At 45.1% G+C, this 26,703-nt stretch overlaps 1 protein-coding gene across 2 annotated transcripts in view; it reads right to left on the reverse strand.

The window, feature by feature from the left end:
- Positions 1–3,318: 3,318 nt before the first annotated feature.
- Positions 3,319–26,703, reverse strand: part of SASH1 (SAM and SH3 domain containing 1) — a 163,887-nt gene continuing 140,502 nt past the window's right edge. For both annotated transcript variants that reach the window (XM_081094037.1, XM_081094036.1), the window contains exons 12-20: positions 25,575–25,718; positions 22,034–22,169; positions 21,055–21,224; positions 20,107–20,316; positions 19,191–19,341; positions 14,117–14,230; positions 9,257–10,359; positions 7,854–7,985; positions 3,319–6,726 (exon numbers count right to left, since the gene is read on the reverse strand). In XM_081094037.1, the coding sequence (XP_080950163.1) occupies positions 6,463–6,726; positions 7,854–7,985; positions 9,257–10,359; positions 14,117–14,230; positions 19,191–19,341; positions 20,107–20,316; positions 21,055–21,224; positions 22,034–22,169; positions 25,575–25,718 (2,424 nt within the window). In that variant the 3' untranslated portion in view covers positions 3,319–6,462. The remainder of the gene's footprint in view (positions 6,727–7,853; positions 7,986–9,256; positions 10,360–14,116; positions 14,231–19,190; positions 19,342–20,106; positions 20,317–21,054; positions 21,225–22,033; positions 22,170–25,574; positions 25,719–26,703) is intronic.

The raw sequence follows: 26,703 nt of genomic DNA on the forward strand, positions 1-26,703 counted from the left end.
AGGAGAAATGTTTGCTGCCATCAGCATAAGGAATTAAAGGCAAAGCTGAACAAGCCTTGGCAAGGACAGGAAGGCAGAAGGCACCTCGGTTGCTGAACATTGTGGACTCAGGTGTCACCGCCATCAACATGGCTCAGCTCCATCCTATGTGCCTGACTTTCAGCCCAGAGCTCAATTCTGGGGAAAGGGAACCCGAACAGCCCTACCTAAGCTGTACTCTGTTCAGAGGGGGCTGTGGGACACCACGACTGAAGGTTGCACCAGGATCCCTTGAAATGCAGGGGAGGGTGATTCTCCCAAAGGAAACAGCATGATTATCCAAAAAGCGGGGGGCATTTGGGAGTGAGCACCCCTCCTCCAGGAAAGGACAGCAACAGCCATTGCAAACCCATGTTCAAGAGGAAGCTGCAGAGGAGTGAGAAAATACATACTGGGTGGGTGGGTTGGGGTGAGGACGTCCCAGAACAGGATCCTAAACACAAGTAGAAGGATTAGACAGACGGAGGGACACCTCTTTTGCCATGGCTGAAGCAAGGAGGAAGGACCAGGTGTGGATGCAGGGAATTTGCAGGTGGGCTGAAAGGAGAACCAGAGAGGGGGCCCATGATGGTTCCAATGCTTCTATTTAGTGGAGCAGATAAAGCCACTCGGGATGAGGGCCAGGAGTTAGGGGATGCAAGAGATAAGCTTCTTGTGCTTCTTAAGACTTTGTGTCTTTTTAGAATCTAATGCTCTTAGCACACGGGCACACCGTTATAATCCACGTAACTACCACCTCTGGCCTTTTCTCCTTCAGACAGTCAGCTTCTCCTCTGGTTCCCATGGCTCTTTGGTTTTGTTTTTGTTTTTTTGAGGTGTGTGGTTTTTTTTAAATATATTTTTATTGATTTCAGAGAGGAAGGGAGAGGGAGAGATAGAAAGATCAACAATGAGAAAGAATCATTGATCAGCGGCCTCCTGTACACCCCCTACTGGGGATTGAGCCCACAACGCAGGCATGTGCCCTTGACCGGAATGGAACCCGGGACCCCTTTAGTCTGAAGGCCGACCCTCTATCCACTGAGCCAAACCGGCTAGGGCCCCATGGCCCTTTGTATACCTCTCCCCTATGGCTATGACCACATTCATTACCCAGGTGTTGAGGATGCCTGGGATAGTGGTAAACTCTAGTCAGGTTAATCTTCACTTCGCTGGCTCCCACACATGTGTCCTGGTGGCATTGCTTCCATATTGGACTCAAACAGGGTTAGATAGGACTTCTCAGGAGTTGTTATTAAAGTGTACAGAGGTGACAGCTAGTTCCCTTTTCTGAGTTCCCGGACAGTGCTGGGGGGAGCTGCATGAGGAATGGGAATGATTCCAAATAGTGCCGCCCACTGACCCCTGATGAGGTGTCCGCATCTATGCCTGAGCGAGCACCCGCCTCTCCTTCATCTCCATCTCTCTCAGGAAGCACTGTGTTTGCTCTGAGTGGATCTAAGAGTAAAGAAAGTCATTATTCCAAGGCTTCCAAATGAGTGTGTGGTTAGAATAAACTCAAGAATCCAGTCAAACCTTCTTAAGGAATCGTAAGAAAAAGGTAATTTCTTTGAGTTAAGCTATTGAATCTTAGGAGTCATCTTGAGAGCAATCAGATCTGATGTGTATGGTTAGTTAAGACAATGCAGCATTTCAGGTGCACGCCTGAATAAGAGTATATGAAATATCCCCATTTACAAAACAGACTGGGGGTGGGGGGGTGGGGAGGAAGACAATGATCTTATATAATAAAAGGCTAATATGTAAATCTACTGAATGATTGCACTGACCACCAGCGGGCAGACGCTCAATGCAGGAGCTGACCCTGGTGGTCAGTGCGCTCCCACAGGGGGAGCACAGCTCAGCCAGAAGCTGGGCTCATGGCTGGTGAGTGCAGAGGTGGGGGCAGGAGCCTCTCCTGCCTCTGCAGCAGCACTAAGGACCCCTCGGGGGATGTCTGCTGGCTTAGGCCCACTCCCCACGAGCAGGTGGACATCTCTCAAGGGGTCCTGGACTGTGAGAGGGCACAGGCCAGGCAGAGGGAACCTCTCCCCCTCCTCCCCCAGTGCACGAATGTCATGCACCACGTCTCTAGTTTATAAATAAAACCTGTACTGTCATGGTAAAACTTCTTTTAATGAAATCCACCAGTGGATTTAAATTATCCTATCAAAATTCAAAATACACATAATTTTAACACAGCCATTCCAGATGCTAAGTATAAGGATACTGTATTCATAACAGCTTTTTTATAACAGCAAAAACTTGTCAGAGTACTGGCTAAATAAATTATCTGCATATGGAATATTACACAGGTAAGACATCCAAGATAGACTGAATTTAAAAGCAGGGTGAAGAAGTGTGAAGAATAGGCCATCATTCCTATATAGAAAAATACATATGAAGTTATATTTGCAAGTACATAGAGTATTTCTGAAAAGATAAGCGAACACTGGTTATAACTTACCTGTAGTGAGAGAAATGGGTGCGCTGGGGAAAAGGGTGATTTTTGTTTTGTTTTCTTTCAACTGCGTGCATTACCTAGTCAAAGTTTTCTATTAAACACATTCCCTCCTCATACAAAATGTTTTTATGTCAATTGTGGTACATCCATGTTGAAAAGGATTTTTGTGTAGTTGATTAGTTTCTAGACTATCCCAAGCTAGATTTTTTTTTTTTTTTTTTTTTTTTTTTGCCAATAGAAAGCTTGGGTTTTGTTAACTGTGTGATATTGGACAAGTCAACCACCTATGTCGTCTCAGAACTCATCTGAAAATGATGGGCTTAGACCAGTGATGGCGAACCTATGACACGTGTGTCAGAGGTGACACGCAAACTCATTCTTTTGGTTGATTTTTCTCTGTTAAATGGCATTTAAATATATAAAATAAATATCAAAAATATAAATCTTTGTTTTACTATGGTTGAAAATATCAAAAAATTTCTATATTTGACACGGCACCAGAGTTAAGTTAGGGTTTTTCAAAATGCTGACATGCCGAGCTCAAAAGGTTCGCCATCACTGGCTTAGACTATCAATGCCTTCCACCAATCTCTTCATGGTTTAAGATGCTGTGATTATATGATTTGACTTGGCAACATTTGAAAAAAAAATTGCAATACATTGGCAAAGAGAATTGGTGTGTGTCAGACAGTGAGGAGTGTTATGGCTGGAGTAATTATATACAGTTACTACTATTTTTATAATATATCTTCTATCTTAAATCACACTTTATGAATTCCTTTTCACTTCTCTTCCATTCATATTTGAAATACCCAAGGAACAACAAAAGAGGCATATTCAACTGAAGAAATTTATTTACTTTTTTTTTTCTAGGTACATAGATGACAATTATAGACAAGTTTTGATACATAGGAAAACCCTTCCGTCCTTTCTCTTTGCTAAATGAATCATCACAATAATTTTTACAATTTTTAAAACAATACACAGCGTTCTTGGGCTGAAGCAATTGCGAGAACATACTGGTACTGGTATATTACAGCTACTTACAATGTTTAAAAACAGCAATGGAGAAAAATAAGTTATTTAAATACTGATTTCATATACAGAAAGTGCAATGTTGTTAGTTGTTATATAACTTGCTTGACAGTTTCTTGTTTTCTCTATCAATTTAAAACTCAAGGTAACTTGGACTCAGACTAGGTTTGTTTTTCTGTAAAGAACACAGTACACACAGGCAGCAGTGACTTGGTGAACTGACTCCCTTTGCTGCTGGTATGAAAGCAAACTTTGCTATGTCAGGAACGGATTACCAATACACCAGTCATTTCCAATGTCACCCGCCGCCAGTTCAGGTGGGAGGAACGGGCTCTGGCTAAGAAGGCAGGCAGGCCATAGAAATCTATCTCCTACTCGGCTATGTGGGAATGTCAGTCGTGGTCGGGGCTGGCTGCATCTCCTCCTAGACAGCTTCCAAGCAAAAATGTACACAACGGATGTGTAGCTACCTGAGCCTAACTGCCTCTCCAGGTTTCTTTTGTGCTTTCCCTAGACAACCGTTTCCACCGGTTCCTCAACCTCCTGTACCAGGTGCAACTGGTTAATCCTGGATATTGCTGACACCTCCCGCCTGTCTTCCAACACCTGCAGGCAGCCCCAAACCACCTCAGTCAAATGTCACACGCAAACACTGAGGCTTTTTTTTTTTCTAAGATCAAGTTAAGAGTTTAAAGCAAAAGACGACTCAACAAATACTAACAATTAAAAACAAAGGATTTTAAAAAGCACAATCAAGTGAAAACCACCTCAGACCTTCACGGTTAGGAAGACCTTCCCGCCGACAATTACTCCTGGTCCCTGAATTTGAGGTTTGTATGCAAAGGCAATGATTTCCAAGGAAGAGTGACAGAAATACGGTTTGGCATTCTCAAAAGCTCAAGCTCGGAAAATTCCCTTTTCTGGTGCCATTTTTACTTAAATGAAAATGTTAGAGTGAAAAGGAATTGAAACGTGGGAATTCACACAAGATTTCTCCTTCCCCTGTTACCTGATTTATGCGTGGTCATTTTGCCCAGCTTTAAATATGAGCAGGGCCCCTCCCGTCATGCTGAGCTTACTGCAAACACAGGTGAGAAGCCCGTCTTGGCCCCGCCTCCACCGCGCCATGGGCAATGCGGTTCCGCCACGTGGTTACAGAACCGCAGCCGCCTTACTTCCCAAATGGACCATGCTAACCGGGATGTCAGAACCCAAGGTGACAAAAGTGGGCTGTTTTAAGAGTGCCATAGAAATTCAACAGCTTTTGCTTTTTTATTCTAGATTTCCACAACTTCTTCACATGGCACCCTACAGACGGTATCATTGAAGAATGTCTATTATTTTTAAAAACGCATACCGAAGCATGAACACATACATCACCTGAGAACGTTCTTTCCCCCAAAACGTGGATTTAAATATATAAAGCAAACACTAAAGATGGCTTTGTGATGAAGGAAATCAGTATTTTCCCTCCTGAGGGAAATCATTCATCTTAGCGAGTAGATGAACTATTACAGAACTTTTGATCAGAGTTTTGTGTTGAATTTGTACTGTAAATAATCACATTCAATGCTTAGCACAGTGCTCATGATAAGAATGTAAAGCAAAGTCATCTTATAAAAATGGAAACCTTATCCGTGTAGTTGCCTAAACTTCTGCTTGCTGTAAAATCAGACACAGACTACGAGAGGATAGAATGTGCTGATATCAGTTAGAAACAACCAAAAATATGCAAATACTTAATATGTGGCAAATATGTGGTATGTCTGGCTCCAAAATGAACCTTTATTTGAATGAAAAGAATGATCTAAATAAGAAGGAAAACAATATCTTAATTGTAAAACAGGGGAGGAAAAAAAAGCTTTAAAAACATCTCATAAACTACTTCCCTTTTTCAAAACACCTCTCTGAAACCAGCCTTTCAATGGCTCTTTGCAAAGGTGATCTGGTGACGGAGTTTTGGGATGGACCTGGTCAGGGGTCCAAGCCAATACCACAGCAGTGACCAACAGGGTAACAACACCAAACTGATTAAAAGGAAAGGTGGTTCTGGAAGCACCCACACACCGCCCGCCCCCCACACTCACATAGACACACACGCTATCTTTGTGAATTCCAGATAGTTCTTCACTAGACTTGTAGCTAGTTTAAAAACTGAAAGCCAACGTGAAATTTGTGCCAGATAAACACTCCTACAAAATAAGCCATGGAGAATGAGATCCTTAGAAAAGCCCATTTTTGCTGGAAACATCCCAGATAAGTTAGATGGCAGTCTAAGCTGAAGACTTGGAACTATGGTTACAGGGTAGTGAACACTAGTTAGATAACTGCTTGAAAGCTTACATTAAGGCAAATAAAAGCTGATTGCTAGAAAGCAATTATTAAAATGTCTCGTTTATCTAAAGGAGAATAGGACTGTTTGTTCCTCTAGTGCAGACAGATTTTCTTACTTTTGAACCAATGAGCGTGTCGACCGATGTACAATCACTCCCGAGTCTGTTACTTTGGCCTAGCTAAGCCTGTCTGGTCCTCGGGGACCCTGCAGGGTGACAGACAGAAGGTCAACGGTACCATCAGAAACGGAACCGGCTGCCCCTCCCTCTGCCCCCAGCCCTCTCTCCCAGGGCACCCAGACAGACCGGAGGCACAGCATTTGTGGCAAGTTGGCATCTTGGTTCTATCGTGTTCTGAAAATAAAAATAAGTGCTCCTCTTTTCTTTGGAGGGGAGGGGGGTGTCAAAGAGAACCACCCCCATTTTCTCAAAGGGGCTTTTCTGGAAAAGAGAGGGTCATCGGTCCCGTGCCAAGGTTCGAGCTCCGTCTGGCCACACACTGGGCCTTTCTTCTGGATCTGGTCTGCATGTCCAGGGAAGGAGAAATTGCATCAGCATCATAAGCACAGTGAAAGGGTGGCTCTTGTCCAGGGAGTTCTGTCGCGGGCCTGGCTACATGGCCTCGGGGCCGGGCGGCAGTTTGAAGAGTCTGGCTGCAGACATGAGCTTGCTTATGTGTCTCTCCTCTGTGATGCCGGCCTCCTGAAGGCAAGTGTGGGACAGAGAAGGCACTTGGCCCAGTGTGCGGAACCCCGCTTCCGTGAGGGCGCTGGTGTACATGGGCAGACCGATGGAGATCAGCCAATCCGACACAGACGAAACACATCCGGGGGAGAGGGGCTTTCTACAGATTTCTGTGAGTCCGCCGCTCGGGATCTGGATAAAGGAAGAAAATGATTTTTAGAAAGACTCTACAGGTGCCATTGGAGGGCTACTTCTTATAGGCCTAAAAGGAGCACTGCTAACCTATTACACTGTTGTACTATCAGCAAGTGATGATGCTCTGTGTCAAAACCCAGGCGGCATAAAGAATCTTTTCTAGATTTTTTCAGAGGGGAGACAAATTTTCAAGGAAGTATTTAAGGCTCTAGAACAGGGTGGGCAAACTTTTTGACTCGAGGGCCACAATGGGTTCTTAAACTGGACCGGAGGGCCGGAACAAAAGCATGGATGGAGTGTTTGTGTGAACTAATATAAATTCAAAGTAAACATCATTACATAAAAGGGTACGGTCTTTTTTTCCAATAGTTTTATTCACTTCAAATGGGCCGGATCCGGCCCGCGGGCCGTAGTTTGCCCACGGCTGCTCTAGAAGGTACGTGGAATTAGATCTGACCCCAAAACTCTCCACACTCTGAGCATTTATATTCCTGGCTACTCTGTCTTGTGGTGACCCGTCCTGTGCAGCAGGGTGGCAAGTAAAGTACTCCTGGTTGTGCACTTACCAAGCAGATTTCCCACTGTATTTGAATCTACATTAACAGCTAGAAGATTAAACATTTTATCGACATAGTTATAAAGAATCTCAGATACAATAAGAACAAGTATCGGCTAGGACGGGGAAATGGACTTGGGGAAGGCCAAGGGCTACACCTTCCAAAAGGTAACTGCCTACGCCGTGTGCACACCCTGAGGTTGTGTGCCGTCTCCAGGAAGCAAAGCCTTCCAAGTCATGTATCCTCAGAAATTAACCTCAGATGTCTACAAAGATGTATTAAGAATGTTTTTCACTACATTATTAAAAAAAAAAAAATTGGAGAAAACCTAAATGTTTCACCCACGCAGACTGGCTAAACTACAGCACATTCCCTACCAGGACACTTTGCAGTACTGATGACACAAAAGAACTTCAATGCGGCTTTGAAACCTGACTGTTTTCTGCTGTCAGGGCATGAATCTAGCTCTCTTAACAAAAGTTCTTTTGTGTCATCATTAAGCTCTGTAACTAAATGGACTCCAAAAGCGGGGCGAGGGGCCCCCGCAGGGCACACGGCGCTGCTCACCGCCATGCGGTGCTGCTTGCGCAGCAGCTTCACCCGGATCTGGTCCATGTTGGTGGCCACGTCCCTCTCGGGCTGATCCAGGTCCTCTGCGTATCTCTGCACCAGGGCTTCGGGGATCCCGCAGCGGCCGTGCTGCGAGGGGAACAGAAATGTGGTGTCAGGCGCCGTCGCGAGGATCTCTCTTTCTCCAAGGACAGCCAGCATAAGGTAGGTTAAGACACTGAGCTTCGACGACCGGGCAACAGCAACAGAAGTTTTTATTGGAAGTGAATACGTCCTCTCTACAGTCAGAATGTTTGAGACCGAATACTTTCACACCTTCATCTTTCAGGTGGTCATGAGCTCTAAAACATGCTTTGAAACATAATTAAAGTAGAACACAACCATCCTACATTTGAAGGGCCAATGCCCTCACCTCACTCCACCTGATCATTTTGCAAAATATTATTGAAAACCATCTCCTGAACTGCAGGGAGAAGGGCAGCCTTCTGCTCTGCCGTAGCCTCCTGCTGCGCCTCGTCTATTAAGACTTATCCCGCAGGCCTGGCCAGGGAGCCCAGTTGGTAACAGCGTCATTCCAAAGGGGGTTACTCACTAGCTATTAAGGAGAAGGAGGACGTTATTGTAAGGCATTCGTGGTCACAATTTTATAACAAGGAAGCCATGACTGCATTATATTACAACAGAGCTTGCATTTCCCTGAGCAACGTATGGCTACATCTATTCTCATTTGTCTTCAAAGTCATCGTGGTATTGGTAGACCACTCTTTGTTTCAACTGAGAAATGAGTTTTCATTATAGAGCTCAATGTTCTTGGTACAATGCAATTTTCACATCATCTTTCCCCCATTATCTATACAAGATGATGTACTCTACAATTATTACATCTGAATAGGGTTCTATAATTTCCAAAGTATGTTCAGATTTATTTTATTTGTTCCTAATAATACCTCTAAGAGGTAGTTATGTAGGTTATTATCAATTCCATTTTACAAATAAGAAAATGAAATGAGGAATTTTTAATGTCTAAAAACATACGCATTGAGTTAAGACAGGAAAACTGGAACTCAGGTCTGTCCTGTCCTCTAGAGTCTAAACCAAGCCTGTCAGGAAGCAGTTCTAGTACTGACTGATAGCTCTCCCTGCAATGTACAGCTGCCAAAGTTTAAAAACAAACAGGCAAAAGAAGAAAGAGAAAGGAAAAGAACATCCAAGGCTGTATTTGCATTTAATCTGGACACTCTGCCCCCATCATGCCACCACCAAGCTGCAGAGGCCCCTGCTGTCAGCCACCCCATGCTCTGCCAGAATGGCCCCCGCCTCCGGGCTGGCCTCCTGGGTTAACTGGTGTTCCTCTCGCCAGACTATAAAAGCAGAGGCCCGTGAAGTGGGGCCTTGGATACCTTATCAGAATATGGCTCCTCAGTGAGATCGATGCCTTCAGCTCGTAACTTGTCTTCAGTGAGCATTTCCAGATCGACTCCCCGAGCGCAGGAGATCTTCCTGGTCACAGCCGGGCCCAGCCGCACGCCGTGCTCCTGGAGGCTCGCGCTCTCCCGCAGCTCGGAGAGCCAGGGCGGTGGCCGTGAGCTTGGTGGGCTGCCAGGTTCCTGCCTGGAGGGAGGCTCAGAAGCCTGAGGAGAGGGACAGTCGCTGGGGCTGCTGGAGCCACCCTTCTTCAGGGGCAGGCTTGGTGCGCTAGGACCTGGAGGGCAGGGGTGGAGGCCGTTGGCCAGGCGCTCTTTGCTCTTCTTGGCAGGAACAGGTGGAGGCTGCGTAGGATGTCGGCCTGGTGTTACGGCCTCAGGACCCCGCTGCTCACCTTCTTTGGTGTTCGGGGGCTGATAGGTTCCTTCAAGAGCAAGTCCTTTCCTGTGACCCTCAAGAGGAGTCCTTGTTAAACTGTGTCTAGGAGGCTGAGCATCATAGTTTTGCAAACACGGAGGAGGTGACATGCCACTTGCAGTGGCTGTAATCGAGCCACCCAGTTTCTTAGTAGTCGTTTTCTGAGGGTCAGAAAATCTCTTGCTTTGGGTCAGTAGCAATGCATTGTCAACAGCAGACTCTCCCTGGGGGCTGTGAGCCTTGGCGATGGAGGAGGCTGTCTTCTGTGGCACTTCCGGTACAATCTGAGGGCAGGGTTCTGTCACCGCGCCAGGCACATCTTTTTCAGCATCAGGCTCTCCTTGGAGGTCATCCAGGGACTGGGATCGGGGCCAGGTCTTCACAGGCTGCGGGCCCTCCAGGGTCTCACAGCTCCGGCAGATGGACACGGGGAGGCTTCTCCGGTTTTTATTCAAGCCAGTCGCACAGGGCTGATCACAGCGCTTGACAGTGTGAGCGGTCAGGCCGCTGCCCAGCCTGTTCTCCACCCCTGGCTTCAGGGCGTCCACCGACTTCGGTAACGGCAGCGTTGGGAAGGTGCCCAGCTGATTCCTGCTGAAGGACTTCAAGCTGGACTCGGCTGATGACTTGGCAGAGAGAAGGCCGGATTTCCGAGTCTTGCCTGAGAGACAAGGGAGTGGGTTACAATCCCATCTTAAAAGGCGAATCAATCGGATACATACAGGCGTGCTAACATAACTGAAATCTCCAACTCCTATATCCCATTATGGAATTACATACACTCAGGGCCGACCAGCACCATTCCTGATGCTGAGTGGTAAAAGGGTCACTACAGTCTCATTTTTACGTTTAGAAAAAATTCTTAGTCTTATTAAAGGGCTCACCGAGATCGAAATTCATGGAGTTACACGGGAAGGAAATACTCTGTGTCAGGTAGCAAAATAAGTCTGTTCCTAGCTGCAATCACTGTGGAAGGGGCTGACCATCCACAACCCACTTAGAAACCACAGGGCCAGGATTTCTGTCTTGTGAGTGTCATTCCCTAAGGTCACGGTTGCAGAGGGGCGGTGCCCCGCGTGCTGGGAAAGGTTCATAAGTGGCGCCGCCCCCCTAAAGTTCACTATGGACTTCTCAAATTACACCTTCCTCCACACCCTCCCCTCTTTGTGGTGTGTGTCTAAAATAAATGAGTCCTAGAAGCAGTCAACCAACCATGGTACAAATAAGTGAACAAGCTTACGAGAGTATCTTGCCTGAGACAATCTATAAAATATTGACAGGGTTCTAATTCCCAGTGAAACGACAGCCCTGATTAAAACAAACTGTCTGACTATTAATTGGACTATCAACCAGACGTAATCTACTTATTTGGCAATTGTTGACTGATATTAACCACTAAGCCTCATGGTGAATTTACTGGCTGTGGGTCAGGCACCATGCTAAATGCTTAGTTTTCAGCAATATCTAACCCCCTCTCTCTCTTTCTCGCTGTGGTTAGTACCATGCTGGTTGTGTGCCTTGATCTTGGGCTGAGGGGAAGATCCTTGGTGATAAAACATGAGCCAAAAGATCCTAGTATTTTGCATTTGGCAAAGCAGAGACCCAGTCAAATGACATTTGTCTTCCTGGGTGCATCATAATGTGAGCCCTCAGACCTTGCCACCTGTATGCTAGCAACATGCTAGGCTAACATTATTAGACACTGCTAGGTTATTATCTAGTTTTACATGGAGATCATTAGCCCAGTGTTACTACTAAATATACTGACCATGGTCCCATTTCTCAGTAGTAGAAAAATCATACAGGTAAATTAGAAAGGGGAAATTCTTCATAAAGCATATACATTAAATCTGAAGTTTAAAAATTCATAAAACCACTTAAGTATAACTTTTAGAAATACGGTGTTCCCCCCACCCCCACCCCATACTCTCAATATAAACTACATGTACAAATTCCATGTTCACATTCTGCTTATAATGGAAGGTGCCTGAATCGCCTGAAGTGAGCCGTCTTTAATCTAGTTCTTGTGCAGGTGCACCTGAATCCTTCTCAGCATTAGAAAGTCGGCCAGTGACATCTGTAAAATTCCTACCAATCTAGTCAACCAACTGAGTGCTAGGGATTCATGTGTGTTCCAATAGAGATGAATATAATAATAAGTAAAATAACAATGAGGCCCAGCTGGTGTGGCTCAGTGGCTGAGCATCAACCTATGAACCAAGGGGTCACAGTTTGATTCCTGGTCAAGGCACATGCCCAGGTTGCAGGTTCCATCCCCAGTGTGGGGTGTGCAAGAGGCAGCCAATCAATGAGCCGATCTCTCTCATCATTGATATTTCTCTCTCTCTCCCTCTCCCTTCTTCTCTGAAATCAATACAAATATATTAAAAAAACAAAACAAAACAAAACAGGGCTATGGGTATATGCGCTCACAAACCAGAAATTAGAACTAGAAGCACTGTTTCCTTTAAACACACCTTTATTTCTCCCTTCAATGAAAATACTTTCCTAGTAAGAATTTGACCAGAACTGTGTAACTTGATTCAATATTTGAATAAACAAAGGTGGGGAAGGTAAAATATCTTTAACTGTTAAGTGGTTAAAGCCAAAAAGATGGGGGGGCGGGGGATGCTTTTAGTTTGTTTGAATTGTAAACTTTTGGCAATTTCAGACCTTTGCTGCATACTTTTATTCTGCTTTCCAAAATGAAATTAACGTTGATCCTGTTGTCCCAATACTGTTTCCTGAATGTCGTCCATGTGCATGTAACTATGGAGGATATATTATAAGTAAGCCACTGACTCAAAGAGCCCATCTTTTGCAGTGGGTATGGGACTCAATGCTCCAACTATGGGCAAAATCACATATTCTTTGATAACTTCCAGTTATTAACTAGACCATGGGTAGGGCTGGCCCAACGATGCAGTGTGGGGACCATAACTCCGAGCCGCAGCCAAGCTCTCTGAAGGAGAAGGAAGTACCTTATTAGATGTGGGTAGTTGTGTTCTGGTCAGAAACTTGGAGACTTTTGAAAAACAAAAAGTAATATTTTAAGATGTAATTGTAGACCCTTTATTTTCAGAGACCTAGTTTCCACAGGGGGGAAAAAAATGAAGCAATGAACGTTTGGATAAAGTCTGTGTTTTCACTTAATTTTAATATTAATCAGATGTTTTCATACTGTCATCTTTGATAGACCACCACAGAATCCATCTTTTCATTGAAGGAGCCCTGGAACTGTGATCCCCGAGCTAACAAGCTTGCCTGCTTCACTGGCACAGCCTAAAGCACCGAGGGCCACCCCTCCTTGCGTTTACTATGTCCGAAAGAAGAAAAACTGAGGTGAGGGACGATGATGGTGCTGAAGGAACCAAACCTCATGCCCTGGCTTGGCATCATACTCTCAGAGGGGCTCCTCGAAATCCTCAGATTGAAATGAGAGGCCCCTACATGATAGTCCCAAGCGCTGAGATATTCTTGCCCCTTAGAATACATAAGCAAACACATTTGCAAAGAAGTCCTCCATGGTATGCTTTGTCTTTTTGTTTAAAAATAGGCCCACTTATTTTAATCCATCCTGGATTTTGGAGGTACTTATTATAACAAATACAAACTACATTCCTTTCTGGCTTATAGTTCAATGAAGCCCAGACACCACTGGTTGCTGTATGATGACACTAAGTAGAGGACGGACTTGAAAATGCTATGGTATTGGGAAATAAAGTCTAAAATATTGCCTGAGAGCCTATTATGAGCCAGAGTAGAAAAGAACCATGGCTTCGGGTATTATATAACCTCTCTGAGCTTTAAAGTTTCCATCTATAAAATACGCCTTTGAATGATAATTAGTAATCCATATATAATTCACTGTCCAATTAATTTACAGTCAGTGTTGAATAAATGCTGGATATTACTAACGTATTACTGCTTTGTTAAGTCCAACAACAATCTATGAAAGAGAAACTCATCTTGCTACTTCAGAGGTAAGAGGGCTCAAAGACATGAGGTAACAATCAAAGTCTTCAGCTCATAAATGTTCTATTCAGGCTTCAAACCCAGATCTCCTCACTTTAAACTTCACGGCTCTTTCCATGATCTACACTGAGTGCTAAGATTCTAAGATTTTCAGGTCAATGGGAAGTTGAGGGTCTCTTTAGTCGTGAGCCCTCCCTTTGTGTCTAAGAGGGACGGAAGGATAACCAATAGGAAAACAGCTGTAGTCATTTCTCAAGAACATCAATTGCCTAGGTTCTTGAAGGATGTTCATTCTTTCTGAGGATCTTAATCAAGCTCCAATAATCCTAAAAAATGTCCTCCTTCTATTGCCTGTATTTCCCCAAAGCTCTGACAGAGGAAGAAAGACAGTCTCTAGCCAAAGCACATGACGGTGCCTCCATGGCCATCTGTGCCGACATTACCATTTTCCAGGTTCTCACTGCTTTCATAGCATCCTGAGTCTCGTGGGGAGCACCCGCTCAGGGCCTGGCTGTCAACGAGCAGCTTCTCCTGGGATCCAGACTGGTCGCTGTTACCTGGAGAAGGTGGGCACAAAGCACGGAACAATAAGGGGACTGAAAAGCAGAGTTCCCAAGCCAACCAAATCCCAGTTTTACCCTCAGCCATCACCACGCATACCATACGTTTGAAGCCTTGGACTTTTGGATGAACACTAATTACTTTCAAGTCAATGAGATAAAAATGAACGAGATCAGAATATTTTTCTTTTCACATAAATTATCACATGAAGACAAATTTGGAGATTGAGAGTAGATAGTTGGAGCATGTGGATGCCTTTTAGGTTACCCTGATGATGACTGGCCTGAGGCCAGTCTCGAACAGGAGGAGCCCAGAGCCTGTGCCAACAGTGGGGGAAGAATAGTCACAGTCCTTTCCCAGGGATGGTCCCATGGGGCAGAAGTAAAGAGTGAGGATGTCCCTTTCACAGTAGCAGTTGGGCCTATGCTTTTTAGAAATCTCTAAGATTTGTGTTTCAAGTTATTTGTCCCATGCTTTCCAAATTTAGCAGCTATTATAAAAGTGTCAAATGAAATACTGAATTTTGTTACAATTTACAAGCATTCTTTGTCCTTGGTGACATGTGCTGGCCCTTGCATTATCTCAATGAAGCAAGGTGGGCAGAAGGGGATGCAAACCCCTACACCCAGGAGGGGCCAGGGAGAAATCCTTTTGTGTCTGTGGTGAGGACTGAGCTAGAGGGCGTTCTTTCCCTTCTGTCTTCTCCCTTGTGTTGGGTCAGCCTTTCTGCCCAAAGGATGAGGCAGGGAAAGCTCAGGAAGCCCTCTCCCTGGGGCCCTGAGTAATAAATCCTCTGAAGGTGGATGATGAAAGTTGAACGTCCTGATTCTAAAGAAAGGCAGCAGGTGCTTCTGTTGAGTGAAAGTCTGTCTAGAGCAGTGATGGCGAACCTATGACACGCGTGTCAGAGGTGACACGCGAACTCATTTTTTTGGTTGATTTTTCTTTGTTAAATGGCATTTAAATATATAAAATAAATACCAAAAATATACATCTTTGTTTTACTATGGTTGCAAATATCAAAAAATTTCTATATGTGACACGGCCACCAGAGTTCAGTTAGGGTTTTTCAAAATGCTGACACGCCGAGCTCAAAAGGTTCGCCATCACTGGACTATGGTGAGTCCCGTGGAAGTCCCGTGGGCTTCACCAGCCAGCGGTCACCCTGCACGCTGCACAATAAGGGCACATGTGGCCTGACCTGGGATGGAGGTTACACCAAGAACCTCTTTTGTTATTACACAGAGTAAGTGCTTGGGCACATAACACAGAAACCAAGGGAACATTTTCTACATAAAAGAACTAGTTGCATGATGAAGGGCTTTATTTTCCCTTCCTTTTCTCGTCACTTGTCCCTCCTACCACAGACACAGAGAAAGAAAATCAACAGACCAGAAATCTGATGCCCTTTCTCGGGTCATTAAAAAAGTAAACTGTGGGAAGGCAGAGGGCTGCGATCCCACATATGTGCCAGCCTCTTCGACGTCCACTTACCACTTCCTGTTTGTGTTACTCACATGGAAAGCTTTTATAACAGCAATCATAGCAGAAATCACGGCAAGGGAAGCCCTTACAATAGACCCCAAATTAAGGAGTGCTATTTTTTAAATAATGAGTGAAAAACTAACTAACTGGATGCACAAGAGCAAATCTTACGCCCCCCCTGCCCCGCACAAAAAGTGGAACATTCTAGAGTGATGTCCTCATTGTGTGGAAGAGTCTGTGGATTTGGAGAGGTCTCTGTCCTAGCCCAGGGTGTTATTTAGGAAAATGATACTTATAAAATGAGGGCTTTGAGCTCTCGGTTACAACCCAGGAAGAGGAATCACTGTAGTCTGTCCTTGGCAAGACCGTTCGGTTATTGCTTCAGCTAAAACAGACCCCAAAGTGCTGACTAGTGGGAATGGAACAGAAAACTTGTCCCCTGCCACTGCACGAAGATGCAGACTGTGTCTCTCCCTTGGGGATGGCAACCTCCTCAGACACAGCAGACTAGACCGAAGTTATCAGGGGGATGGAAGGGGTCGCTCCCATCGCCTGAAAACCAAGTCCATTTGTAGAATCACGAGGCATATGTCAAGGGGCTGCTGTCACTGGCTTCCTAAAGGATTTGGTCAGCAACTACTGAGCAGAAACCTAACTATCAAGTTTAGCAAAATTCCATAAAACGAAAAGCCAGAGTTTCCCAAGCAACTTGCCTTCCTCCGTTGGAGAGAAAGAAGAGGTGGGGTACCCCTTACATGTGCAGCAGAATCAAGGCCATATCCTCTCCCTGCAGTTTCTATCATTAATTTCAAGGTACAAAGAGGAAAAGAGGTGTGTTAGAACCATGAGAATTCTCACAGTCAAACAAGAGGGGAGGACTACACTGTTGGGCTGGCTTCTGAACTTGCCTCTGAAGGGACTTAGCTGGAGCTAAAACTCTTCCCCACTCCTACCCCCACCCCCACCTTCAACACACACACACACACACACACACACACACACACACACACTCACACACACCACAAACACAAATATAAACATACACACAGGAGGAAGAATATGCTGACACTGATGAGTATCCAAACATCAGAAGGTTCTTGTGCACAAGGACATGAGCCATTTCCTGGAGAGCAGTTATCGCCGAAAGAAGAAGGGAAGGGAAGGGAATTGTTGGATAGCAGGCCTTTCAATGGGCTTGTACTGTTTATTTCTTTAAAAGAAAAGAATCGGAGCAAAAATGTTCACTTAACTTGGACTTAGAAGGTGGATATGTGGATCTGTTTTACTTTTCTCTGTACCTTTCTGCATATTTGAAATACCGGCTCATTAAAATTCTTACAGAAATTATTTTCGTAAAGAGAGCTTTCATTGGGCAGACCAGGGACAGTGGGAGCACTGTAGGCAATTGCTTTTGGACAATGAGAGTCTTTTCCAAATGGAACCCTGTAGGAAGGCTGGCATTGCCCAGGCATGGTGCAACAAGGCAGGTTGGTAGATGAGCTTTTTGCCACTGTGGAAGCTGAGCTAGAAACTTGCAAGATCTCTAAGACCTCAGTATATCTCTCTATCTGTCCAGTGATTAGGAATTTAGTTTGACATATATCTACTGTGTTCCTCTAATGGTCAGTTGCTTAGAATATTTCTTAAACACAGAATTTAACTGCACTGAATGTAAAACCTTATCATCTGGACCCAGAGCCTTGTCACTAATTAGCACCCCGAGTCCTGGAAGCCTTGTCTTAGAGCCAATAAAAGGAAGGTGCTGCTTTATGCACTAGGACCGTGGTCAGCAAACCGTGGCTCTCGAGCCACATGCGGCTCTTTGGCCTGTTGAGAGTGGCCACGAAGTTTCAATCGCACTGTACGTGCGCGCCTGCATGTGCTATTTTGTGGAAGAGCCACACTCAAGGGGCCGCAGTTTGCTGACCACTGCACTAGGAATGTTATAAATAGAGGCATAGCATACCTTTGAAATGGGATTTGTGAAGCAGCAAAGAGCCCTCCCTGGACCTCTGAGTGAGCATCATGATTGGCAAAGATTCCCCCTTACAAAATACCTCCTGTGCAAATCTCAGGCTGGGGTTCCGAGAAGGACAAGGTGTCTGAGCCAATGAGATACAACAGAGACTCAGCTCAGATCCTGCCTTCTCCTCCTTTTTTAACATTGCTTCCCCTGTTCTGAATGGTAAAGGACAGGGTTTATAAACCAGCTGTTCTCAGCAACTGAGCTATTATATAGAGCAGATGTGGTCCAGGAGACTAGATGATTTAACCTTAATTGTTATTAATATAGCTGGTTGGCCACACCAGGCACTAGGCCAGGCTCTTTAACACAACCTGGCCACAGACCCCCCAATAGACACCCCCAATACTGAAGAGACATGGTTTTAAAGTGATATTCACTACAAAACACTATTCCTCCAAACCTATCCCCGAAGGCAGTGTGTCTATCTAGAGTTCAGACAGCTGCTTGATGGCGTGTGGCCCCCTGTATCAGCTGGTGTAGAGGAGGGGCCTCCTACGCAGGAGCGAGAGCAACTGAGCGGAGAGACGTGCTTCCTGGTCTCTGGGGCCTGACGCCTTCAGTAATGGACAATTTTCTCTCCCACCATTAACCATGGTTGGGTGTGTCTTAACAACAGAAATGCTATTAGCTACTGACATCCCTAAGCAAAGCATTTGAAAGAAAATGCATTGGAATTCAGTAACTGGAAAGGATGCTCTGCTTGTGATGAATAATTTCAGGACTATTTTTGATGTCAGATTGAAGACTAAAGAGCGAGATAAGACTAGCTTAATGGAGCAAAGGATGCAGTGTATTTAAACAGACTTCATAAAAGCTGCCAGCCCGCTGACTTCTGTTCACAGGCTGTAAAAATGAGCTATCATTTTGGCCGAGACCCGGCGATACGGGATTCTCTGCTCTACTAGTATGTATTCACTGCAGCCACTTCCTGCTTCTTTCACGGAAGCTGATGAATTTCATGTATTCATTAGACAACCTATTCAGCAAGAAAATAACTCCTTGTGTGCTCTGAGAAGTAATTAACCCTTGGCGGGGCAACATTCTCCCCATCTGCCAATCACTTTTGGGCCCAAGTTTCCCACCGACCTGCTGAAACCACACCTCCCAACAGTTCCTAACGCAACATCTACTGCGTTTCTTAACAAAGCTGTGATTCAATTCCCAGTCACTTAGAGCAGCATTTTCCTCAACCGGTGCCTAGAATCGCGCCAGAAAAGACATCAGCAGTAAGGTTATCTTTTGCTCCCGCAGGAAGGTCTGCACTTGTGTCTTTGTGTTTTTGATATAATACGAAATGGGCTTTGGCTTTGGAAAGAGGAGGACCAAATGAGTGACTCCAGGGACCTAAGAATATGCTGGTTGCTTACGGGAGGCCTCTGGTGACTGAGTGCCATGATGTAACAAGGAACACTTCAGCGTGGTGGCGGGCGGGGGCAGGGACTTACTGTCGTACTCCTGCAGCAGCTCCACCGCCGTCAGGAGAACGGCTCTGTGTTCTGGGTCCCTGATATTTAACTCATCCAAGTCCTCCTCCTCCAGGAGCTTAAAGGTGTCCAGATCCTCATATCCATTGAACAGGAAGGTGGGCATGTGCTCCTGTGAGGAAAGACCATGTGATCCATGACCGCCAACCAGCCTCAAGCCCCTAAACTTTTCCCATTGCTGTGGTTATACTAATGGAAAGAGCAGTACCACCTGTAAGCTCCCAGTCCTCTGGCGTGGTAGGCAGGTGGGGCGTTTCAGTGAGCATGGGTTAAGAAGACCTGCACTGCAGGCTGAGATGGGTTCTCCTGGCTTACATTTTAATTGTCCCCTTGCTATGGACCGATCTCTTTAACACCGCACAGTGCACAGTGGACAAGGCCATTTCATTTACAGGCCTATTGAAATCCAACTCAGAAAGGCCTGTGACTTCCCCAGAAACAAGGCAGTTTTGCAAGGAGGAAAGAGAACTAGCACTGTAGCCCCCCGCCCCCCACCCCTCCAGATGCTGGGAATGATGTGGGAGAGGTTAGAGGAGCGGACACTCAGGGCCTCTGTGGAGCCCACGGAGCAGAGACCTAAGGCTTGTGCTCACTGCCCTTTCTGGGAGAAGTAGCTTCAAGCCCAGAGCATTTTAAAAACTGCTCTTGGGGGACTAATAGCAAATTTTGACTCGCGGCTTAGCTAACACCCACGACAGAGGTCAAGGGCAGCATTAGCATACAGACAACCGTTTTTGTAGAATAATGGCTACTCATCACAGTAATAGGCCACCCTTATGGAGGACATGAGAGTACCCTCGCCCCTCCCCTGAAAGTGTCCTCGCTTGCTTAGTTTAGAAGGAGAGGCAACATGTGACCAGAACAGGACGGGACTGACTTTCAGGTTAATCCGGTCAAGGAGATCCTCCACGGACTTGGGCTGGGGTGGTCTTCCTTTTCTCTTCCTCCTGGTGGGGCGCTTGGGCTTCTCCTCTTCCTCGTTCAGCACGTCCACGTAGATGAACTTGAAGGTGCCCACCTTATTGTTCAACAGGCCCATCCAGGTGCCCATGGGTGGTTTGCTGATTATATCGATGATGTCTCCTTTCTGGGGCCCAGGAAACAAAGGTCTTTCCATTAGGCACATTTCTAAGCATGAATCATGAATCGATGATATGTATTCATCACCCACATGTGGAAACACTACAAAGGCCAGAATCAGGGTCCCACAAGTCACATTATGAATGGGAGCTTGGGAGAGGGCCAGACGGAACACTCCTGACCGCGCTGGAATCCACACGGGCTGGAGGTCTCATTCCCCTGCCCTCCCGCAGCACAGGCTGAAGTGTCTGTCTCCCAGTGCTCATGGCTAGGTGGGAGGTGCCTGGCTCTCTGACTGCCTAGCCACCATCCAGAGCTCCTACTGCTTCGAGAAAGAATTTCCCCCAAAATGACAGTGGCAATCCCTGCTCTGTGACTGCCTCCTACGCTGTGGAACTCCATCTTCCCATTCAATACCACTGGCCATACAGAGAAGGCAGGAAGGTCTCTTTAGTGAGAGAGCACAGAAACTGGATCCTGGAGGGCAACAGGAATTCTACAGGGAAGCTGAGGTCGGGGGTCTGGACCAGGAGGATGAGGTGGTGAGGACAGAGGATTAACACAAGCCCTGCCTCTGTCCCAAATGCTGGCTGGTTCTGTTTTGTTATTCACTACAGAGGAGAGCAGCTTGTTAAGGTAGCCAAGACATTGGCACTGTGCACCACAGCAGCCAAGCATTCTACACAAGAACTGAGCTCCTCTTAAAGAACAAAGACCCCAGGTTTAAAGCCAGACAGAGACACACCTTGAGCTTGAGTGAGTCTGTGTCATAGGGACTGGGTGTGAAGTCAGTGTGCACCCTGGCGCGCCCACAGAAGGGGCCCCGGTAGGGGGGCTCCTCATCATCACCATCTTCCGACTTGACACTTTCCCTGTTGCTGGTGGAGGAATCAGTGGTACTCACTGTCTGACCACCTGTACAGGAAACACAAGGAGAAGAAGGATAAATACAGTTGCCCCGCAGAGCAAAGCTTAAAGACACTGAAGAAGCTGCAGGTTAAGACACGAAGGGCAAAATCATGAGCCAAAACCATGTCAGGACCAGAGCAGGACCCAATGATGAGGCCAGGGAAGATCTGAGTTTTCTCAATACTACCCCTAAGCAAGCCCCTAACTGCACAGGCAGGACTCCAGCAAGTTATCTTTATGATCTGGGAATGCAGGTGACATCACAAGCCCGGAACATTCAGGACCTCTCCTTGGTAAGGCATAACATTTTTACTTCATCTTATGGATGAGGAAACAAACTCAGAAATGTCAAATAACTTGCCCAAGGCCAAGTGCTTTTAAAGTGGTGGACTTAAATATGCTCCCTTTCCTCACACCATTCTGACGACACCACCACTGTCAGAGTGGTTGACCAACATTTATTGTCAATGACATTTATAATCCTCCACCCTGCCCCCATCTCATACTTTGTTGATGAATACATCTTCATGACCTTGGGGACTTGACTTATCCTCCTTCACTCTCCAGATCTTTCCTCTGAGATGCTTTCCCTATCTTCTCTGATCGAAATTCATCATCCCCTCTCTTGTGCCACTGTTGTACATCGACTAAACAAATACAATTCTAGGTCCAGATATTTGGCAGGTCTCTCTCTCTAACAGCACCCTAAGGGTAGGAACCTGGGCTTCTTTATTTTTAAATTGCTTGAACCTGACACCCAGTAAGTCTGATTTTGATTCCAAAGGAAATCATCTACAATTACAAAGTAGGCGTACTCATCGAGCTCTGTCCACTCAGAGAACTCCGCAGACTCTCTACAGAACCTCCGGCTTTGAGCTTGGGCTTGTCCATGTGTTCACTGTCAGGCTGGGAGGATGGAGGAGAGCCAGGCATTCCATCGAGGCCCGTGTCCTGCAATGGATTTCAACACAATTATGCTTCATCAGAAAGGACAACTGTTATTTTGTAATTCAAAGCAATTCAGCCCTCAACAAAAACAATCAAATCCATTTTTATGCCCATATTTGATGCCATAGCCAGTATTCTCCTCCTTTTCAATCTATACCCTTGCTCTATTTAAAAGTGTGGCCTGTGTATCAATTAATTAAGCACTTAAAAATTGTTTTTCAAGCTCAATAGAAATTCTTGAAATCCCTGAGAAACACCTATCTACCTCCTAGAGAAAATCCTTTGTTAAAGGTTTAGAGGCTCAGCATACTCAACAGTCCAGTAAAGAAGCCAGATTTCAAATGCAGATCAAACAGAATCCATTAGCAATGTAGTATCTGGGATCACTCCCAGGGAATAAATCATCTATTTGAAGGGAAACATTTACAGTAAATATATGCATATTCCTTCTTGTTTTTTTTAAAAAAAGGCCAGATTCGTATGCTTCTAGTTACACAAATTAATGAAATTGGCTAAGGAAATACCAATTGAGGACCCAGACATATAGCAAAAATACAATTTTTCGGCCTAGCCAGTGTGGTTCAGTGGTTGAGCATCAACCTATGACCCAGGAGGTCATGGTTTGATTCCCAGTCAGGGCACATGTCTAGATTGCAAGCTCGATCCCTAATAGGGGATGTGCAGGAGGCAGCCAATCAATTATTCCCTCACATCATTGATGTTTCTATCTCTCCCTCTCCCTCTCTGAAATCAATAAAAAAAAAATATTTTTAATTACCATTTTTCAGTCTATGATGAAATGTCTATAGGTTTAGTTATTATCAGTTGTCCCCAGGTTTTAGTACCTATCACTCCTCTTTGGTGTTGTTAGTGAAAACCTGCGACGACCCTTTCAGATCACTTCTGGGATGGCTCTGTCACAGCCTGGGGGCCCCTCCTTTGCACATATGAGTGTAGCACGCTCATTTGATTCCTGGTGTGACAATGTCTCTCCTCTAAAGTTTGCAGTGAGAATGGTTTACTTGCCACAACAGAAACCTCTCTGGCATATCACACAGCCATGTGAGCACCAAACCATCTAAACAAAACCTGTTATTTACATGGTGCAGAATCATCAGAAGAGCTTCATTTAAGGTCAACAAACAGCCATGGCAGCTTCTGATCAAGACACACTGTGCTTTACATTTAAAAAAAGGGAGCAGATGGCCTCAAAAACTATAAAAAGAGGTACCATTATTTGGGAGTTATTGAAGCTACAAAATATGAATTCCTGAATATATTTTTTAAATGTTTTTATTGATTTGGGAAAAAGAGGAAGGGGGGAGGGAGGGAGGAAAGAAGGAAGAGGGAGAGGGAGAGGGGGAGGGGGAGAGGGAGAGGGAGGGAGAGAGGGAGGAGGAGAGGGAGAGCGAGGGGGAGAGGGAGAGAGATAAAGAGAGAGAGCGAGAGAGCCCCCACCCGGGATTGAGCTGGAAACCGGGCATGTGCCCTGACAGGGAATTGAACTGGTGACCTTTTGGTGCACAGGATGATGCTCAACCAACGGAGCCACTCCAGCCAGGGCCTGAATGTATTTTCATTTCTAAATCATAAAATAAGTCATCCAATTCTTTTTTTAACGCTTCTGCTAAAAGTACATGTGGTTTTGGGGGTTTTTAAACAATAGTGATATTAAATATACCTCTCTAATATTGTATGTTCCTAAATGCTTTAAAATAGTATTAACTTACTTATTATATACTTAGGGACTTCCTATAAGAACAGGTAGTATTCCAGGTAATGGGCATATAGCAGACAAAAGTCCTAACCAGAATGGGTGGTATATCAAACCTTGCAACATTCATCTTCTCTCCCCAAAAAGCATTACAATAGCCACTTATTCCCTCTCTTTTTTTTCACTTATGTGAAATGACTGTTTAAAAACAAAACAACAACAACAAAAACCAGAACTAAGACTACAAGGTGGGTGTATAGTCGTAAAATTATAGAAAAAAATGTTCAAATGACATTAAAGTTCTGTGCTCAAGCAGAAAACCCCTATGAATGTGAAATTTACACGAGCTCTTAGGGGAAAAGCCAACAAAATGAAGTGCTGCAAACTAGAGGTGCTGTTTCCCTGGCATAGCATCTGCTTCCCAGGAGAGCGAGGTGCACTTCATTTCTGGTGAGAAATTCAGAATCACCATCACTCTCATACCCAAGGGCCAAGAAATGCAAAGAATACAGAAAACAACGGTAGGGAACACACAATGGAGGCAGCGACTTCCCCTGCAGGTCTGAGAAGCCAGGGTTTCTCAACCTGAGCGCTGTCAGCACTGTGGATGAATAATTCCTGTTGTGGGGTGCTGTACTGTACATTAGTGGGGGTGCTATCCTGCGCATCCTAAGATGCCTTCCTGGCCTCTATCCAGTGGATGTCAGTAGCACCCACCCCAGTTGTGATTGTCTAAATGCCCTGGGGTTGGTGGGGGAGCAAAATCACCCCACCCCTGTGAGAACCACTGCAGTCAACTGAAGCTCTTGGGCAGGCCTTGCGTGAATCACTAGGTGGCTGGGCTGCCTAGCTGGTATTCAGCGATTCAAACAAGGAGCTGCTTGGATTTTAGCTTACTCTGCCCACCAGAGGGCAGCAGCTGAGTCCACATGTCTGCTTCCCCATAAATCAGCATTACCTACATATTTCAAGTAGAAAACCGGCAGACACTAAAAATGTTCAACAGACTACAAGAACGAATGCTATAGAGGTGCCAGAGGTGAGGGCTCTGAAAATCAAAGGGCCAGAATTACCTGAAGGCCCAGCTCTCCACCCGTCTTTCTTCCCTCCATCCACACAAAATAGAAACTCTCTTTCTAGCGATGGGATTACAGAATTGGAGGAGATCAGTTCTGAGTTATCTTAAAAGCTGCAGAGGGAGCCAGTGAGTAAAAACATCCCTGTGGAGACATGATTACTACGGAAGCCCATTGCCAGGAAGTGTTTTCCGAGTTTCCTTCTCAGACTTGCTGTGTGCTTCTACAACTCATGCTACACCGGAAAGGTCTGCTGCCTAAGAAAACTTGAGAGTCTTTTTTTTAAGGTTTGATTCTAGGGACATCCATTTTGTAGCAAGGGATTTATTTTAGAAAATAAAATCTTTTGGTTTTAAACTTGTGCCCTACTGCACTAAGGAACACATTTTTTACATGTCTGCCTCTCCGCCCATCTGTACATAGAAAGTGAGGCCTGCACTTTGCTTAATCCACGTTTGCTGTACCAAATGCTCGTCTACATAAACTAAGCATGGTCCTGAGCCAGGTTAATGCCAATGAATGTCTGTATTTAGCACTGTTTAAAATCTCAGGCTGACATCCTCGGCTTTCCTTGTGTCAGGAGGAACCAGGGGGACTTTTCGCTTGGCACCTGCATACCTGTTCAGGGACAGAGTTGCTGTATTTTTTGGACATTCTCTTCCTCATTGTCTCTTTCACAGATTTGACCTTTTTTCCAAGAGAGATGCGGGAGGCGGTAGGTGATTTGATGACTTCCTTGTACACAAAATCTCCTTCTTTACCCTGCAAAACAAAATAAGTACCATTAATCACAGGAAACAAAGCCCCCAAACAGGTTTTATTATCGAAACCATTAATGTTCTATGTCTCAGAAAAATCCTGGCATCCCCTAGGATTTTGAAATGTTTCCTGTTAACGGAGTGCTAGGCTATTAATCATTTTTTAACTTTTTTTGTATGTTTTTTCAACTTGTTTTATTTTTCAATTACAGTTGACGTTCAATATTGTTTTTTATTAGTTTCAGGTGTATGCTATTTATCTTTTTGATTAAAAATTAAAAGCGATTCACTAAGGGCTTTTGTTTGTTTAAAGTGGGATATGAAATACATTTTATTTTATTTAATCTTAGGACATTTCCTCCCCTCCCCAAGTGAAATACTCAAGGGAACTGCATTTCATCAATAGAGTGGCTGAGATGAACCAAGGTTCGCATCATCCCAGCAGTGGGGGAGAAGAGAAAGCCAGTATTACTGAGCACCTAGGACAGCGGTGAGAACAAAAGGGGACATCTCAGTCATCACAAGTCAACACCTGATCAGGTTGCATCAGGGTGGCCCTCGGTGTGGTCGGCTCCTAAGTGCGTGAATTTCCTTTTCTCAAACAATTACACAGTGGACACCTCTTGTCTTACTTTTCACTGAAACAGAAAACAGCTTTTCCTGGAAAGTCAGAGAAAGCACACTTTCTCCCATTTTTCAGAAGACTGACTATGTAACATTTTTAGTTTACAAATCCATAAAATTTGATGTCCAAATAAAATAGTTATATTCTTCCAGGAAATTCTCAAATACTTCCAAAATCACAGATGGGTGTTTTTAGGGGACATCTGGCAATATAAAGCAGTTTCCTGACAAAATGCATGAGGGGAAAACAAAACTGTATGCAGAGCTCACCTGCGCCCCCGGGGCCTTCCCAAGGAAACACGGGGAGAACGTGTACAGCACGGTGGCGACCTGTCCCCACACTGGGGTCCAGAAGAAGCGGGTCG

The sequence above is a fragment of the Myotis nattereri genome, assembly GCF_964212035.1.
Source record: "Myotis nattereri genome assembly, chromosome: 6".
Lineage (NCBI taxonomy): Eukaryota > Metazoa > Chordata > Mammalia > Chiroptera > Vespertilionidae > Myotis > Myotis nattereri.